Raw genomic sequence first — 20,606 nt, 5'->3', positions numbered from 1 at the left:
GGCTATATGAAAGGCAAGTTATTATGAAGATATCAACTACAGCTGTTAAGATTTAAAAGAATAAACTTCAGTGTTTGCAGCTGTCCATCTGGCCTCTTTTGACTATGCTAAGCATGCTTGATGTTCCCACCTGACAGCAAAGCTGCACCAGGGTGCAGTAATAACCCTATAGCTGTTCTCATCTAACCTCATTTCATTAAAGGATCTTGATGGACAGCCTATTGCTCAGTCACTTCTTAGAGCTAGTTACTGTTGGGTTGCTTGTATTAATTTAATTCATACCATCCCATTCCATCCAGACTGTGCTATAAAAAGCCATATCTAGCCATTATATTGGGTGGAAGCAATCCTGCGTCTCCAGCTATCAGACCTGGCCATAGCTTGCTAGAACTGTTTCATGCTGAGGGATAGTCATCTAACCATGGGGAGTGAGGGAAGAAGGAGCTACCACTCACCACTATGCAAGTTTCAGTTTCAGTTTATAACAGGGTGTTACACCTGAACTTTAACTATTTTCTTCCTTCATTATTTTTCCCACTCAGACTGGGATAAACAAGAAGCTATTGTTTGTTTACTTCCATTTTATTTCTTGTTGCGTAACACACACAAAATCAAAAACATACTATTTGGACTGTGCATATTTGGACATCTGTTAGAAGGCAATACAGGTTTTTTTTAAAAAAAGTTCTGGAGTTAGTCTGAGAGCCCTAATGATGATTATCAATGCTGTCATCTATTTTTTCATTCTGTTACATTTGCCATTTTTGCCCCTGCTGTAGCTCTTTTTCTCCCACCAGACAACTACTAAATCTGCCTTCTCTTAAGGCTATCAGCAAACTTGTGTGCATTGTCATTCCTGCTCCACTTCAGCCTTCTTCGGAAAATTTGAGAGCTCTACTGGATTCTTTACTCTCCTATGAAAAAGTACAGGCAAATGCCCATGCATTTGTAGAAAACCTTGTCTTTTCTTCAATATATAGCACATTGTATAAAATGAGTCTTGCCATATTATAAATAGAAATCAAATCCACAGTTGCCATACTTACTCTCTCCAAATTCCCCCTCTGTGGATTTCTACTAATACATCTCTTGCTGTCTTCCCTAACCTGGTATCCTCAAGATGGCTGAGAACTCTGGGAGTTGAAATCTCAACTCCAGAAGAGTTGAAGGCATCAACTTGGGGCAAGTGAAAGGCTTACTCTATATAATTACACAGACAATCTACTGTACTGGTTCTGTTTTTCCTTTTAACAAAACCAGTTAAAGCAGAGGCCTCCAAACTTGTCAACTTTAAGACTTGTGGACTTCAACTCCCAGAATTCCTCAGCCAGCTTTGAAGTCCACAAGTCTTAAAGTTCACAAGTTTGGGGACCCCTTAGTTAAAGATGAGACAACCCATGACCGGGGTGGGATTCAAATTTTTTAACAACTGGTTCTGTGGGCGTGGCTTAGTTGGTGGGTGTGGCTTGGTGGTCATGTCGTTGGCTGGGTATGGCCAACTCAATATCACTCACATCGAGGCACGCATCTCCTCGCCAGGAGATGACTGTGGGGATGCTGCAACAGTTGTAAGTGTGAAAAATGGTCATAAGTCACTTTTTTCTGTGCCATTGTAACGTTGAATGGTCACTTGACACAAGCAGAGTACCAGCAAAGGAGGGGGAAAAAACTCCAGAGACGTTCCTGAGACAGGAAGTCTAGTCCTGCCAAGAATGTAATTGTCAGCCTTCAAGATTTTCTCCCTTTGCTTTGCATCTTTTGGCTGTCATAAGTAATGGGGGGAGGAGGGGGGAATGGTTATGGGAAGTGAGCTGGAGGTGTTACAAACCAGTATAACTGTATAAAATGGGGGGGGGTAGATTCTTGCTTAGGTTTCTATTCTATGCTATGCGCAGCTGCAACTCTTTATCAAAATATGTCAAGGTCAACTGACAGAGGCCTCATCACCACCTGGAGATGCCCACATGATGATATACACAACTTTTAATTGGATGAGCCAATTGAACTATTGGGGGTGGGAACGTTGCCATTACTTTGTATATGTGATTTACGCACCCATTTTCTCAGATTCAGAATTCTTTTGTTGCTACCACTTGATTTCCAGTAAAAGATATCTTTTGTCTGATTAATGGAGTCTAAGTATTTCTTTCTTGGATTTTGAATGGAGCACTAGCTGACAGTAATAAGGGTTAACGGAGAGGCAGTTTCCTTACAGGATTAGGCCAGTAATTTCTTCTAGCAACCGGTTCTCCGAACTGCTTAAAATGTTAACAACCGGTTCTAGCGAATAGGTGAGAACTGGTAGAATCCCACTCCTGCCCATGACCTGCTGGATCATCATTTCAGAGATATTTCTTTACCTAAACACAGAAATAGAATCACCAAGGGCAAAAACAAACAAACAAACCACCCAGTGTGAATGGGAATGGCTTCCAACTTTCTACAGTTTTGATCATGGGTACTGCCCTCTGGCAGCTGCTGATGGAACCCAGCATCTGGAGGGCTAGGATGGGATCAGCGTCCCTGATTTCCAGTGGTTGAAGAAGGGGCCAGTCTCTCCAGCCCCTGGAGGGCCAGGGCAGGACTGGTTGACTGAACCTCCTGGTGGTGGCATGGCAAGGTGACAGCACTGAAGCAATCTCCATTTGCCAAATTTCAATCCCATCGGTGTTATGGGTCCCGGATTTTGGACATATTCTGTAAATTAGCCCATCTGAAGGACCTTGGTTGCCCTATAATGTATCCTTTTGCCCAGTTAAAGGTTACAGACAGAAGAGTTTTAGTAGTATATAGATGCCATAAAAAAAACCTATCATTATTCAAACATTTGGTATGTTTTCCAGCAAAGCCTTTCCTTTCCTTTTCTTTCTTTCTCTGATACTGATCCCTCTGATTTCTTTCATTTTTAAACCATCTTTTAAAAAATGCAATATCTGAAAATGACAGGATGTATTTTGACAATAATCTGCTCTATGTGAAATAAAATATTTCCAAACTAGGCTCTGGATATCTTCTCTTACAGTCCCCAGAGGATGCAACCACATTTAAACTGGGCCATCAAGCTGCTTCTTGAGCAGATGGGAAAGGAAAAGAGAATCTTGAGCTCATGTCACTCACTTCCAGCAAGTTGTGTTAACAACAATTAGTGTCGATAAAGAGTTGTGCTTTATACATCTGCCATTTCAGCTTATTTTTAAAATATGTCTATTTTTGCCTTTGCAAAATTGATTAACTTTCTTTACCGTCTTTTTTTTATTTTAGAAAAGCTATAGCCAAGACAGGTAAACGTCATGTCGTTATTACAGGTTTCCTGTATGCCTCCATCCCATCCATTTTGAAAGTCAGCTGTCAACCAGTGCAGCTCGGCAGAGCAGAAATAGATCTGTTCTACCTTCCATCTGAGTTCATCCAACCCCCCCACCACCACTTCTTTCCAAAACCAATGTAGAAATGTGATATTCTTCTCTACTGTATCCTTTGACATCAGAAAAGGACAATATGCTCACCCCACCACCCTGGTTTCAGTCATTTTTGCTTCTTCGATCAAGCTTTCCCTCTTGGAAAGGATTAAGTCTGGGACAGTCGAAAAACCCCCATCCCACCACTCAAGCCTAATCCTTCTTCTGTGTTCAGACTAATGAAGTTGTCAGCAAGAGAAGGTAAGGTTCCATTTCCATCAGGTTACTAAAATCTTCCACTGTTACAATTGTGTATCTCTGAAAGTTTGGTCCTCTGAAACAGAAGGGCCTCCTCTATCTCTTCTGCCTGTCCTGGTGGTTTATAGTAAGTGCCTATCAGTTATTTTTGTTTCATTCTACTTTATTCTTAGCCAAACACCCTCAACAGATCTCCCATGTTCCAATTCATCGATTTTTGTGCAGGCACATCCTTTTTTGTACAGTTTCACACTCCTCCCTTTTGAATGAGTCTGTTGTATTTTATGGGGTCATGCTTCAATTTTATTTCAAGTTTCATTTATGCCTATGCCATCTAATTATCTTCCAGGTAGCTGCTTATCTGTGTGCTTCTCATGCTGTAGAAAACAGAGTAAAAATCAGTCAGGTTCCTATGGTGTTTTGTTTTGGGCCACAATAAGTTGATAAATATGCACAAGTATTGTAGGCATTTCCATTGCTAAAAGCCAGATGACATGTTCTGTCTCTCCAGGGCTGTGCCATTCTGCATCACAGCAGCTCCTGAAAGCAGCAGCAGGAATTTAAGAGCTTCAGTTCCCAAGCTTTCCTCACAATGTCAGGGAAAATAATATCCTAGCAAAAAAAAACAACGAAACTGCACCACCAGTTCCCACCCGTCACTCCTTTTCCTAGACCTGGAAATCACTTAAGCTGAACAACAAGGTACATTTCCATTTGGTCATTTGATCTTTACTGCCATCTGGGTCTAGTTAATCTAAACTATATTAGACTTATCTCCTCATTAGTTGTAAATATATCTGAGATGAAATAGGATTTCCTCCCCCCGCCCAATCCAATTTCCCTTTCAGCGCAGCCTCCTGGGTGAATTCTGGTGAAACAGAACTTCTTATGTATATAAAGCTACTCTAAATGCTAACTGATTTCAGTGTAAGAAATGTCTACAATCATCAAAATAACTATGAAGTGCAGTTATCATGACCTTTTAAAGATCCGTTTCGTGGCGCTTTTTCTATCTAGAAAAGACCAACAGGAAACTGTTGAACAAAATAGAAAATGTGGAATGATAGACAGCAGGGAAGAGAAGACAAATTGCTTGCAAGAGAAAATCAGACCACCAGCCTCTCAAACTGCCAATCCATCTACAAGAAGTAACAACACCAAGTAGCCATGAGGCCAAGGGAGGCTAATGTTATGCAACCTGTCTCTTAAATATGGGAGTGAGAATTTGAAAAAAACAGATATATGTCCAATATTTTGTTCTGTAGGTGACTGGAACTGGAAATCTGGCTCTGACAAAAGAAACTATGAATCACAAGCAAGGTTCATAAGCCAAGAAGAAGCCATGACTTGTGAAACAGCCATCCAGTTGGAATGCTTACATCGCAAGTTATGCTACAGAAATGGCTGGTCTTTTAGGAGGAAGCAATAAGATGATTTGACTATAATTGGCAGAATACCGGATCCTTGGATCAGATGGAAATTATAATCCAAAATGCCAGAGATTGCCTTCCCTACTGTAGGGGGAAGAACAGCAAAAAGAGAAGACAATACATATTAACACACTGGTCATCCATAACAAGAATTGTGGCATATTATTCTGTACAAACACTTACTTTGTATATTTATCCAGAGTTACATCCACCAAATGTGAAGATAGTTATTTCAACTAAAGCTTGGCAAGGCTAAGTTAGAAAATATATTTTGGATAAAAATGTCACCATAACATAACATATAAATTTTTCATTCCCATTTTCCGAGATCTTTGATAGCTGTGGCTTTGTTCCATTAATATAACATATATTGATATCACAAATTCTTTGTTATTTTCATACCCCAGCATATAACTTTTATATACTGTTGTTGCTCTTTAGCCCCTTCTAGTGGCTGGAGAGACAAATAGCAAATATATTGTTTGAAGCTGATCCAACCTCTTTACCTATCAGCCTGCACTCTCAAAACAAGAGCACGCTGGGAAGCCAGACTCCATTTCCTTTAGCATTTGGAAAAGGCAGAAGGACAAAGAAGAATCCATCTTAATCTGTGGCATATGGTCATCCAAGGACAAACCCACATCCCACATATAAAGCATCACTGGTGAGATTTAAATTGCTTGTATTTATTGTTATGTTCAGCAGTGACTCAATACTGCTTATCTTGTATTTGGTCCTCATTGTATGTATTCCTACTTTCCCCAGTTTCACCATATCCTGTTCTTTCAATAAATTCAGATCTATACACACTGTCCGTTTTATTGGAGGATAGGTGGGTTTCGCTGCATGTTGAGCTGCACACAGATTAACGTGTAGTGGGGACAGACAACTTACATATACATATTCTCCTTTCCAAAGGATGAATTCCAACTTTTCCTTAATGGAAAAGCCCTCTTAGTTAATCTGGTGTCATCCACACAGATATCCCCTCTAATCTTTTACTGTTACAAGCATGCTTTATGTCTCTTAAATTTCAAATGTCATTAATCTGGATGAACTGCTTTTGCAACATGCTGCTGACATGCTCTCATTAGATTGGTATTCATTAAACTAATTTTCCAAAACAAAATGGGAAGTGGGGTTTTGAAAATCAGCCAACATCATGGGCAACCATTACCATAGCTACTACATTAACACTGATTTAATTCTGTTAGGCTCCAATAGCATCTCTTTAATAAGCATAATCTCTGTTTACACAACAAACAAATTAAATATTGTGATGATTCTGTTTCCTCTCTCCTGTATCAGCTTAATCTATCTATTTGACCTAATTCTCATAAACTCCACCATCACTTTGGAAGACAGGGAAGATGCAAACATATATATATATGTTTTCTTAAGTGCTTCACATGTACAAAACTCATACCACCTCTTAGAAATGATCAAAGATCTACACGTGGAACAAAAATATCTGCTTGTAAGTTTCGACGTGGTTTCACTATTCACTGAAGTCCCGATAAAATAAACCCTAGAAATCATCAAAAACAAATACCAACCACCCAAACACTTCATGGAACTAGCAGAATACTGCTTAACCAATACATATTTCATATACAAAGGACAAAGATACAAGCAAATTGAAGGAGCCCCTATGGGATCACCACTGTCACCCATTATTGCAAACCTGTTCATCGAAGAATTCAAATCCAGACCCCTGGCAAATGCCACCCACAAACCCAAACTATGGTTAAGATACATCGATGACACATTTGTGATTTGGCCCCATGGAAAAGAAAACCTAAACAATTTCCTAATACACCTAAACAGCACATAACCCAAAATCAAATTCACCATGGAAACGGAACCAAACAAACAACTACCATTCCTTGTACTAATCTACAAAAAAAAACAGATGGCACACTAGGACACACCATATACCAGAAGAAAACACACACCAACCGCTACCTCAATGCCCAATCCCACCACCACCCAGCACAGATAAACTCCGTGGCCAAAACACTAATTGCCAGAACCAAATGCCTGGCAGACAAGACACACATAAAGACTGAACTATGCACCCTGACTAAAGTATTGACAGCCAACGGTTTCCACAAAAGCAAAATCACAGGCCTGATCCACAAAAACACACTGAGACATAATAGAGACCTAGAAGATGAACAAACCTATGGAACAACTGTCCTGACCTACATAAGAGGTACTACGGACAAAATCAGTAAGATACTACACAGGCATCACATCAAGACTGCCTTCAAAACAGACAGAAAAATAGCAGCCATCCTAAGAAACCCCAAAGATAAAATTGACCTGGAAAACCAAGGCATATATGAAGTCCCCTGCGCATCATGCCCTGTCACATACATTGGACAGACCAATAGAAGAATAAGCACCCGCCTGGATGAACACAAAAATGCAGTAAAAAAGCTGGCACACACTTCCTCACTAGTCCAACACATGGAAGCCACAGGTCATAGCATCGACTTCAATGGCACCAAAACCCTAGCCACTATAGAAAACCCCAGCTACAGAATTATCAGAGAAGCCATAGAGATTGAAAAAAGACCTGGAAGCATGAATAGAAGAGATTACTCCCCCAGACTGTCAATTATCTGGAAGCCTGCACTCTCAAACAAAAAAATCTCCACACCACAAGCCAAGCAAACACCTGGGCACAAACAGACCCCCCTGATACGTCCAGCCCAAACACACCCCAACCAGGCACCCAGATGAAACCTAGCTTCCTATTAAACGAGAGCCAACCATTCACCCAAAGCCAAGCCACACTAAAAGCCCCCAATACACGAAACACAATGTTGCCAGCCAATCAAGACAAAAAAACCCTACAAAACAGACAGAAGAATCAAGCAGAATACAGCAAACTTCAAGACCAATAAACACAGACCAAGACTCCCAACCAATCAGGATGAAGAAAAATCCATCCTAACACAGCACGAGGCTAGCACCAAATTTAAAACAGAAATGGCTGTGAAAGCCTGACACACAGATGAACCCAATACACAAGCCTGATGATGGCAGATGAAATTCTGCCAAAACGTCGCTACAACTTTAAAAGCACAACTATAATGATGTGGGAAAATACCCAAACAAAGCTGAATACCATACATATATATTTATACATATACACATACATACATACATACATACATGCATGCATGCATACAAACACACATATGTATAGTTTATTTTATATTTATAACAAGTCCATCTTTCATTTAAACAATGTATCGACTGGGTACATATATCTTGTGCTAACAATTATAATTAACATACTTTAGTTACCAAAATATCAATAATCACATTTTCTTATAAACTATTGTCACATATTTTATCTTTATAACAATGTTAGCTTATTTCTCTATATATTTATCTACTCAATTTTAACTTATTTCTTTATTTTCCAATGGTAAAATAGATCCCATACCATATAGTATTCAGTTTCTTTTTTTCTTTAATTGCCAATGTTAATCTATTTATCTCTGAACATTCTAATATTTTCTCAATCATCTTTCCCTCTGTTGGAATTTTTTCACTTTTCCAACTCTGAGGAAATACAATTATATCTGCAGTTAATACATGAATAATTAAATATACTTTTCTTTGCTATAGCTTTCAGGTACCATCCCTTACAGGAATATTTCAAGTTTTAAATCTATATGTTGCTTTATCACTTTTTCCAACCATGTGTGTATTTTTGTCCAATATCTTTTGGCTTTTACGCATGCCAACCACATATGGTGTTTGATGGCACTTCCAGCATTTGGCTGATTTATCTTTAAACATCTTTGCCAATTTTGCCACTGCAAAGTGCCATCTATAAAACATCTTATACAAATTTTCTTTATATGCTGTCGATATTGTTAATTTATAGTTTCTTTCCCATAGCTTCTGCCACTTGTCTAATTCTATAGCATACCCCAATTTTTTTGCTCATGCTATCATCGTTTCCTTTACTTGTTCTTCTTCTAGTCTGACACCTAATAAATAACAATACAATTTTTAAATCGACTTAAGCGAAGATGCAATAATGATGCCAAATGTTTGATCGATTTGCAGAAGAATGTTGGCATATATTAAAACCAATTTCCTCAAATCCATCCAAAATTTCATACTAAAAATTGGGTCTCCTGCTATAAGTTAGTTAACTTATTCATTTATTCACAATGCATACAATGTGCCACAGTAACCAGAGAACTTTAGGAGATGCACAACCCTACGTAAAATAAAAAACTCCCAGTATTAAATATAGAGGAGGAATGCTCCCATTCAGGACTTCTAAAGGATCAAAGACTGCTTGAAACAATTCAGTCTTGGCTTATTTGTGGAAATGCACAAAGTAGGGACTACAATTATCAATGGAGAAACAGTTCATATGTGTGGGGGTCCTTGGTGCTCTCTGAGCTTGGTTGTTTTCTTTAGACATTTCATTACCCAACTAGGCAACATCATCAGTGCTACAAGAGAGGGGGGTTTGTTCTTTTTATATGTCAACTACTCCAATTATTCCATGTCCTGCGAACCTCATAAAGATTCACGAAAGGACAAGATAAAAATAAAGAAGAGGCAAGAAGAAAATAGATTGCAGTCTACAAGACCATTGAATCTGGATGTAAATTGTATATATACATTCAAATTTGCAGAAAGAAATCCTATGTCATGTCCTATGAATGATTACATATAAATTCTGATATATAACTCCAACCTAAATTATGGAATGACCTGTATGACAGCACAGTTCCACATGAATTAATGGTTAGTGAATTTATTTTGTATTAATGGGATTTGTCCCAAGTTGTCTGTAGATATGTTACAGTTAGAAGACTTACGTTAAAAAAATGAAACAAAATCAATCAAACAATTAAAATAGTAAACCCCAGACCTAATTCTCCAGTTTCAATATAAACATTAGAAATAATAAGCTAACATTTGTTGAGAACGGCATTGCTAGTTATAATTAATTCCCAATGGTCTTCCAGAAAAGCTGTAATTCCAGAGTTTTTGTGAACACAGAAATGTTAAGATACACCAAAACTTATCTGCATTAAATAAACGTGTTGTAGTAAGGAGATCTACAATTTGCTCACATCACAAGACAGATTTCCCCAGAAATTACAGCCTAAGGTCTTCTGTGTGCCTTTGCCTACATATTCAACTCCCGATGACCTGGTACCACTACAACAAAGATACCATTACTTGCTTCAATATCTTGTCTAAGAATGACCTATTGTTATTAGACAGACACTTAGTCTGTCAGGTTCAGGATAGATACTTAGTCTATCAGGTTCAGGAAGTGTGGTTCAGGAAGTGAATAGTCAGGTTCAGGAAGTTGTGTCTGTGTTAATCAATTAAAGTTTTAGCCCTGCCTTTTGGGAATTTCTATACAGACATACTGCCTTCTTGGCTTCCATTAAACACCAGCTTCTTCTGGCATTTGGCTACCACATTTGCTTTAGCTACCACTCTGCTGACTCCACTGGTTCTTCTGAAAATCAGACAATTTGTTTGCCTCAGTGAAGCCCAGGCTGTCTTTCAGGATCAATAAAGACACATTGTCTGGTGTATACTGTATCATCTTCCTTGAACTCAAACAAGGCTTTGATAGAAGACAAAATGACAAGAAAATCCTCAAGAGACACAACAAAAACTTTCTGAACCTCCAACATCCAATGAAGTGCATTAAGCTGTTCGCTGCCCAAGATCCATGAGTTAGGCCCTACCAGGTAGTAATCTCTCCTTATTCCATATTTCGACCGCCATCGTTGCACTTAGCACAGAAACCAAAGCCAATATGTCTTTCAATGATTGAATTGTAGTTATTTCTATTTGAAAGAAATCTGCATCTACCATGGATAGCAATACAGTAAAAAGATGAGCCTCTAAAGTGAACTGAAAAGAGTTAACTCTCCATTAGCCATGTAATTTCCATTCCTTCTAAAGATTCAGCAACTTAAAACAGCTAATTTTTTTAAAAAAAGGGCAGAGCCATTGTCATTTGCCTAACAAGTAAAAGAATAAAGCTTTGTGAGATCTGATTTCCCCCCCTATTTCCTGCTTTCCCTTATAAATTACCCCATTACATCTAAGACAAAGTAAACTTTCCTTCTCCAGCTAAATGAAAGCTCCAGATAAAGCAACCAATCCAAGGAAGTGATTAGATCAAAGGACCCAGTAAATTCTCATATCTGGCCTGCTACAGTCTAAAAATCCTGATATTATAATCAACTTTCCCATCTTTGGAGTACTTTATCCACAAGGACATTCTGCTCTTCTCTATAAAATGTTCTTTTGAATCCTCTTGTTGATGTTCTTGTTTCCAATTTATTTTGTAAGCATAGTTTCTTTACAAGCTATGGCACAGGTGTTGGTATTTTCATGCTGCTGGCGTTATTAGGTTTTAATGATAGTCACAACTTCACTGTAATTTCCTGTGGTCACCTGCTCAGGACCTCTACATTTCAATGCACCAAGGATTAAAATTTGAAATTTTTAAATGAGTTTAAAAAGAGGCTGGAAAGGTTACACCTGTAACTTCAGAAACAGTGTACATATTAGCTACCATCTGGGAGGTTGATTCATTGTATGTAGTCTTCCCCCTCCCTTTAATTCTCCTACTGAATTTCTTTGTCTTTTAGATTTTCAATAATTGTCTTACAATGCTTCCACCAGAGAACGCCAATCCATAGCTTCTGCCACATTCAAATGTTGTCTCTCTTGTTCATTTATGGCTACTTCATGTCTGGACAAGCATGGACTGGACATACTTAACAGTGCGGTACTAATGCTCCTTCATGACAAAATATGAATCCACCTTGACTTCTATATGTCTATGAGATTCTCAGTCATTCAGGTCATGATTGTCCCAAAGGTGCTTTTTCAACAGGCAACTGGACTTTCTGGGTTTTTTTTTAGCGCACGAGTGTCAAACTCGATTGCGTCACTTGATGTCACATGATGTATTGCAACATTTTTTTGCCTTTGCGGAGCAGGGGTGGGTGTGGCCTGCACATGATGCATCCAGCCTATGGGCCGCCAGTTTGACACCCCTGTTTTAGAGAATCGTTGGAGATTTAATCTCCAAGTGACCTCAACAACTCTCTAAAAGAATGCAAATGACCAGCTGCCTGCAAGGAATATAAATCCTTCCATTCCCCACCATCCAGTCAGAGTTGAAGCAGCTTCTTGGATGAGAAGCTAAACGTCTTCAACAGAAAAAACAAAAAAAGTCCAGTTGTTTCTTGAAAAAACACCTTTGGGGATAACCATGACTTGGATGACTGAGAATCTCCATAGATATTTAGTCAATATTGTGTTTGTCAGTACAGCAACACAGGATGGAATTAATATGAATTACAAATTAAAGTCTCAATGAGAGCTAATTAAAACACCTTTTACTTTATTATAGGAAAATGGAAACCAGCACTTGCTTCTAACTATAGCAATAAGTCACTTACTTCAACATATATTTAGAAATCTTTTAAAATAATTTTTAGTCGTTAGATTCTTACAGAATGAATACCTCTGTCTCTATCTCTATTACTATTGCTATCAATCAATCAGACTTTATTTACTTTGGTTTTTTATCAAACCAATGGTACACCTTCTCACACCATGGCCTTCTATAGACCCTACATTTGTATTTTCCAACTCCCTTCCTAAAATCAGATCACTATTGTTTTTATCCCCCTTGGCCATCTATATACAGGAAACCCCCACCCCACCCCCAAAAGCAGGCTACTACATCACAGCTCTAATTATTTCTTTGCTTGCTTATCTGAGCTGTACTTGGAAGAGCTTGGTTTATTTGCTGCTTTTACCGTTTCTTTCCTTTTACCACATGGGAACCCTTCCTCTTCTCCAATGTTTCATCTGCTCTTAGAGGCCAATTTTAGCTGTAGTTGAGATAATTGTGTCTTCAGATCAATTGATTTTCAGCACGTTAGGAAGCCCTCAAAATAACGCTCAAAATAATTGGGGGAGCCACGATCCTTTGTCTCGGAGGGAAGCAGGACAGTTTAACATTTTTCAGGCTAAAGTGATAGCATTGGGATAGCATTGAGGCTGATTTTCTTTACGAGATGATGCCTGAGAGGGAGAACAGCATTACTCTTCACAGAGAAGACCTGGGCATGATGGTTCAATATACTTGGTTTTTAGCATTTATCTCTCTTCTGCTAACAGGTTTCTTGAAATTTCTCAGCAAGTTAACTCACCATTTTTTTTTACAAAAGGCATCACACTTGAATTAATAGGGTGAATAGTCCACTGAGTTCTATTAATAACAAAAAATCCAATTGCTCATTATTATGGAAAGGAAGCTAAGGGGCTCATATGATGCCTTAAATAATTATGACAGCTTCTTTTTTTTTGAAGAAATAGCTGATCTTCCTAAAAAGTGAATGTGCTGAGATTGTCTCATTTTATTTTTTTTATAACAATGATGTTCACGAGAATGACTCATTAGTGACACATATTCAGAAATAATGGGCAAAATTTCCCAAAGTATTTAATGGATGGTTGTCATGAGGATATAATGAGTCTCTTAAAAATGTACAACATTCTCCTTTTTGTTCTCAGGAAGGAAAGTTGGAAAAGAGATTAGTCCGGCTATCAAGATGTTTAGGGTACATAGATTAATATCAGGACTGGGCCAGCCATTAGATAGATTGATAGAGATATCTCAGTATGATTTTGGGGTACTGTAAAATGCTAGGAAACTGTCTATTATTCAATTTATTGTTCTATTTTTATTGTCACAATTACATTCAGTCTGAGGTACAAAAATCACTAGACTTCCCTTGACTTGGGATATTTCCAAAACATCTCCTGGACTACCTCACTCACCTTGTATTGCCATTCATATATTATTCACTATGACTGTGAATAGTTTTAGAGGTTTTACGCATCCCTGCCTGTTTCCTAATAGAATCCCAGGACTCACAAGTAATAATCTCACATTTTAAAATAATTAGCTTCATCTATGGTGACTGGTTGATAAAACGAAAACTGGTTTGAGAAATGAGAAATGAGAAGACGAGGCTACAATCTGAATTCTTTATCTAGTGCTGATCTGGTTACCTGGCACATCCAAATTGAATTATCTAACATCTTTTAAAAGCTCCTCAATATTTTGGTGCTATTTTCATCTTAATATATATTTTAAAACACATCTGAAGTATGTTGTATGAGCAATATACTTGAGATGTGCAATGGAAATGTTGATGAGCAATGGAAATATTCCTTTGTAAATGAAATATCTTCTAAAACAAAAACTCTTCCCATGAATTAAGCATACTTAAAATATTAATTCAACATCAAAACTTCATGAATCCATGAAGAAACAAACCAGAGAGGAAAAGGGGGTTACAAGTATTATTCATAGTGACCAGCCCACTACTAGTCTTGATCCAAGGAAACCAAGTATATTGATTAGCCTCTGGATATGGATATACATTTTCTGATCAGTCTAAGAAAAGGAGATTGATGGCTATATTCTTGTTATGTCTTTTTCTATTAAGACTTTTTAACAAGGAAGGATGGATAATTGGAAGGGCAGTCAAAGGAACTGCAAGTCTCAAATTTACCATACTATATGCAGAAATGACATTGCCACCTCAAATGGTCAAAGGTGCCAAAAGTGAACTTTAATTCAAGTATCCTCATTTCACCCTGGTTTCTCAAAAAAAAAAAAAAAAAAGATTTGCTTAGTGTTTTTCTTAGAATTGTACTGAATTTCAAAAGCACCCAGTTCATTCTTCTGGAAATATATTTTGAGTAAGAGCAACATAATGGAGGTCAAACAACATGCCATAGGTCCTACTGGGATGAGTTGAATAGAATCATTCTATTTAAGGTCATAACAAACAACAAAAACTGGTCAGTCTTGAGTTTACAGATTCCAAAAGCGCATCGGCTTGAAGCGACACATCAAGCATACAAATGGCCTTGATCCCATAATGTATAGCCACTGTTATATTAATACACTGGGATGACATTGTCACCTGCATTAACAGCTGTAGAATTGAATTTAGGCAGCTGCTGTTCTGCTGCCAAGGGCTGAATAAAAAAGAAAAGGATTTGTGTTCAACAGCAAAGAAAGAAAGAAAGACAAGGTAGAAAAGCAGCAACAGTGGTTCTTTCAAACTAGTTTGGTCCCATACATCAGCCTTTGCTAAACTGCTCCACTTTGTGCTGGGTGACCTCATCCAATATATCTGATGGGCACCAGGTTGGAGAGGACAGCGAGATATATACTTTATGTTCAATGCGAATTAGTCTAGACATTCTCAGTGTTTCTTGTTCCCAGTGAGGTGCTCAGAGATTTACAGCTGGAAAATTATCCAGAAATTATACAGCAGGGAGTGATTTAAAAAGCAGAAGCTGCCGTAGTCGTATTTTAATGGAGACAATACAATACCAACAAAATGTGAATTTGGGTGGAAGACTGGCTGTGAAGAGCACGTGGCAAAATACATAACCTTTTCATTACCAGCCTTTTTCTTATTTAATCTCTCCTTCCTCAAACTGATCTTCAATTCCCCACAGAAGAAAGACAGATAGAAATTTTGAGTGGGGGGGGGGAGATTAACCCCAAAAGAGTTAGACCCACTTCCACATCAACCTTCCAATCAGATACCTTCAAAATATATCTACATACATTTTTGTTTGCTCTGGTGGAGGGAGCTTTAGGGATGGTGTGGACTAGCCATGACTGTCTAGATAAGTCCCTACAGTTTTCTCTGCAAGATTTCAGAAGTGATTTGCCATTGCCTGTTTCTTCCTACGGCTGAGAGAGAATAACTGGCTCAAAGTCACCCAGCTGGATTTTGCCTAAGGCAGGATTAGAATTCACAGTCTCCCAATTTCTAGCCTGATGTCTTAAACTCTACACCAAATTGACATTCTTGCTTGCTTAGGTTAGGTTTAGTTTAAATGTACACCATACTTTCTGAAGGTAAATGCCCATCTTTGCAACCAATATCTAACCCAATCAGTCATTCCTTTACAAGTCGGAATTGTCCGAACCTCAGTGTTAAGTATAATGCTGCTTGCTTACTGTTCACTGAAACTGAAATGCTTTAGGTTCTTCCCTCACAAAATCATGGGAATCTGGGGCCTTGTCAAGTTGTTCCTGTGAACAGTGAACAGGGTACAATAGTTGGCAGACCCAGATCTGTAGAGCATGTCAAGCGAGGACACCAGCACATATTGTGGTATGAGGCCAGATGGCCATTCTGATTAACATGTTGTTCCTTAACCAGTTCTACGGTTAAAACCTCTTTCTAATTGGTGTCTGACTTGCTTGAGCAGATGGGATACATACTCACAGGAGTTCCTTAGGAAGAGGCTACCATTTTGGTGATACCTCTAGTCATCTTATTGACCTCTCTTTATTTTCTATACAGGGGCCAATAGAAACATACTCTTTTGCATTAACCTTTCAAAATATAATATAATTATCATCAGGTTCTGAACAATCAATAAAGTTGACATTTGAAGAAGAAGAGGAGGACAGGGGAGGGCAGACTTGATTTAACTGACTCATCATCAAGACCTGAAATGATGCAGGGTCATTACATTACGCCAAGTTATTTTATCATACCATATCAAGAATTAACTGACCAGAACCTTCTTCCAGGATATCTGCCCCTACAATTTTCAATCCATATTACAGTCCTGGGATTTTCTGGTGTTCTCCCATCCAAGTCCTAGTCAGATCTAAGTATTCTGCCAAGGTCAGCTAAACACTGGGACCTGCTGTGATGTTCTTTTAATCCAAGTACAGATCCTACATTCTTAATAGGGATGATCTGAGCAACCAGCATGTCTATGTAAAAGGTGACAACAACATCCCAATTGCAAGAAAAGGATGATATTAGCTTTGGCAAAAAGCATGCATGTACAGTACTTATTTCATTGTACAGTTTGCCTGCAGTGTACTAAGTTCATCTTATTCCATTTATAATGGAATTAAGAAATACCATATTATTTAACATAAATAATTAGTTATAAAGTAGCTATCAGAAACAAACATATTATTTCACCTAATTTTTGCAGCACTGATCAGTTCATGGAACTCTCACCGCTACTGCGAAGTACAGAAAGGTGTAGCAATTACAATTCTCATCTCAAAGGCTGATGCCTTCAACCACCAATTGTGTTATTTTCAGCTATTAGCCATTAAAGTGATCCCTTTTTGCTGCCTGGGGCGGACTAAGATTGCCTCCCACCCCCTTAAGCCACCCTGACAACATTTGGCAGTGGGAGAAGACACCTACTGCAGCTGAGAGCAACAGGCTAACTTAGGTTGGCTGTGTAGTTCCCTGTTCCACTGTCCGCCGCCTCCCCAGTTTTGCTATCCAAGACTTGCCACAATCTGACCAACAATAGAGCCAGCCAACCTCCAAACTCCAGCCAACCTATCAACATTAAACTAACCTTCCTTGTTAACTATAAAGTTTTCAAGCCTCTGTACTTTACTCATTTTCAAACCAACTAATAAGTTCCCTGCTCAGATGCAGCTCTCCCAATCCGTCAAAACACACTAAGAAGTGTTTACTGAGGAACTGCCACTGTTGCTGCACTTAAAATATGTTGCAGTTTCATCTAATAACAAGCAGGATTAACCTAGCCATACAGTGCAAAAGCACCAAGCAAAGGGTCAACATTAATCGATGCTGAAAGGCATGAATTTTCACTCCAGGGGCTAAGAGCAGAAGCAAGATGGAGCTAACAAGTCCGACTCTCGGCCTCTGTGGCTGTAGGGAGAATTGATTCGAAAGGACTAAAATAGAGATAAAGTCCTGCTTACCTGCTCATGATATTCAATGCCCATGCTGAGGGTATTGATCAAGATAGCGATCATGATGCCACGGCCAAAGTATTTGCTGTCCACAATCTTCCGAAATGTCTCACAAACCACCTTCCAGAAGGCTAGAAATTTCCGTGTATTTCTTCCCTGAGCTTTCTGGCGCTGAGGGTCTCGCTGGTCACTGTAGTGAGCATCCTGGGTGAATTCGTATACTGCATCACTATCGGAGTCTCCTGCCTCGTGATCCTTCTGCTCTGGGTTGTTCGCCAAGGTTTTTGTGCAATAGGGACAACTTTCTGGGCTGCAAGTATTATCAGGTTTGCCCCCTTTGCTGGAAATCTTGCAGGAACTTTGGCAGGGGCCTAAAATGAGAAACAAACACACACACACACACACACACACATACATAAAAAAATAAACCTTTGTTTATCAGGCTTCTTAAGAGGTCCCATTTTGGAGCAGAAGAAAAATGTGATATTGACAGATGTGGCCTTTTAGGTTTTTTTTTTTTTGTTTTGTTTTGAGAAAATCCTAAGAATTTTAGGCCATCAACCAGTGACTTCAACCAGTGCAGGCAGTCCTCAACTTACAACAGTTTGCTTAGTGACCATTCAAAGTTACATTGGAAAAAAAAGTAACGCATGACCATTTTTCACACTTACAACTTTTGTAGCATCTCCATGATCATGTGATCAAAATTCAGGCGCTTGGCAACTGGCTCATATTTATGACGATTGAAGTCTCCCGAGGTCACGTGATCACCTTTTGTGACCTTTTGACCCTAACCCTAACCCTATTCTGGGGAAAACCAAGTGGGGGCAATGCTATGTAGGATAACTTGAGAGAAAAGCCTGGATATCAATCTAACTATTAACGTTAAATTACATCGGTACAAAACAAAACCATGTAGTAGAAATATACTTGAAAACATGAACGTTCCTGGGTATTTTTTGAAGTCAAAGAATAAACAGGAGAAAATGAATGAAAGGGTTTCAACATGAGACACCAACTGAGATCAAATCAGATAGATTTATTCATTCACACTTTGTACGAGGATACTTTATTTTGACAAAAACTACATTTGAAACCTAGGGTCCTGGTTGCATAGAGTGGTGGGATGGGTGGCCTTTAGCTTGTAACCCAGAGCCCTTTTTTGTTGCAGAAACAGCAACAGCACATTTCTAGCGGCAATGAAGATGAGGGTGTGATGGAGGTGACGGTAGTGGTGGGAGTGATGATGTTATCAAGCACAACAGTGGCTGTAACCATTTTGCAGGCTCATAATCTGAACTCTGGAATTCCAGAAAGCATCAGCTATCTCTACCGTATTCTTTCTAGAACCTGCTCTAGAAAGGTAAAGGCGATTTTACGCTCCCTGATTTTCAAGTCCTTCATTTTTTGAAAGCAGTGATCTTGCCTTTTGGAGCTTTCCACCACTGTAGGTTTTACCTTGTTTTTATTCTTTAGCTACTTTTACATTTGTAAGGTTTTTAATGTTATTCCAAATGTATTTCACACTTTGGAACAATTTTAGCCGTGAAAATGCACGATCAAAAATTTTTTGATCAATAAATAAGAGTGCTGATATTTTATGCTTATAAGGTCTATACTGAAAATGAAGGACAGAGGCTGTTTTGGAGTCCATAAATGTATCGGTAATCTTTGAATAATAAAGGAAGAAATATCTGCTGAACCTGACTCAAAACATTTCTGAAGGCTAGGCAAAAGAGATCTAGAATCTTGATTACATTTATAAAAGCTGACTGTTTTAAAACATTAACATACTTTTTGTTCTGCAGCACTGTTCCCAGAAAGAGCTGCCCAATTTAATGAAAGGAATATTGAAGGCTACAAGTTCTTCAGAAAACGAGATATTATTTTGAAATTTGAGATCTCTGATTTTACTAAGTAAAAAGTTAACCAATTAAGGTTACTCAAATTTATCAAACTGATCTGGCCGATCGATTTGTTGTTAAGCAGATGTCTGAATGGGATCTTTCTCTGCTTTCTCTCTAAGTAATGTGGGTCAAGGAGATTCTTGTCTTGGCAAAGGCATAACCTTTCTCTTTTTCTTATCTATTATGCTAGGAGTAACCTCAGAGTGTGTAATTTTTTAAAAAAGTCAAGATGGTAGCCCCAATAACATGAGTCAATAAAAAATAGGCAGTGCTTTGATTGCACCACTTTTGGGCCATACTCTGCAGATACCCCTGGATTCTACCTGGAAAACTGCCAAGTTACAGAGGAATAAGAGGAAATGTTCAAGAACACCCCTAGAAAACTATCGGAAAATCTGCCAAAACAGTGTAAACTGTGAATCATCCACATTCAAACTGTACATTTCTAAGTGACTGTGAATATTACAAAACATGGGTTTTCAGTTACCTCATTCAAACCATTTCTTGGGAAACATTTGCATCTGTTAGAGAACTGGCATGTAAGCTGCAATATTTCCGCAAAATATTAAAGCCTAAAAGAATACACGGCTTAATTTACACCACTTTTCATTCAAGCAGAAGCGTCAGTGGTATATAACTACGCAAAAGAGTTTTCCATTGAGCAAGATCAACATTAACATCCCTGGTTAGAAAATAGAAAAGACGTTCAAAACAACACAGTGTTATGTTTTGTGCTCTACCAATTAAAGGTTACCTTTGCCGTAACAAATTAGGGCAT

At 38.5% G+C, this 20,606-nt stretch overlaps 1 protein-coding gene across 9 annotated transcripts in view; it reads right to left on the bottom strand.

Annotated features, from left to right (window-relative positions):
- Positions 1 to 20,606, bottom strand: part of LOC113411908 (voltage-dependent T-type calcium channel subunit alpha-1G) — a 227,083-nt gene that overhangs the window by 163,869 nt on the left and 42,608 nt on the right. For all 9 annotated transcript variants that reach the window (XM_087955877.1, XM_087955876.1, XM_087955880.1 and 6 more), the window contains exon 8: positions 17,931 to 18,292. In XM_087955877.1, coding sequence (XP_087812003.1) covers positions 17,931 to 18,292 — 362 coding nt within the window. The remainder of the gene's footprint in view (positions 1 to 17,930; positions 18,293 to 20,606) is intronic.

This window comes from Notechis scutatus, chromosome 2 (genome assembly GCF_049901735.1).
Source record: "Notechis scutatus isolate UNSWTSFEM ecotype Mainland chromosome 2, rNotScu1.2, whole genome shotgun sequence".
Taxonomy (NCBI): Eukaryota; Metazoa; Chordata; class Lepidosauria; order Squamata; family Elapidae; genus Notechis; species Notechis scutatus.
This window is presented reverse-complemented; position numbering and strand designations above follow the sequence as displayed.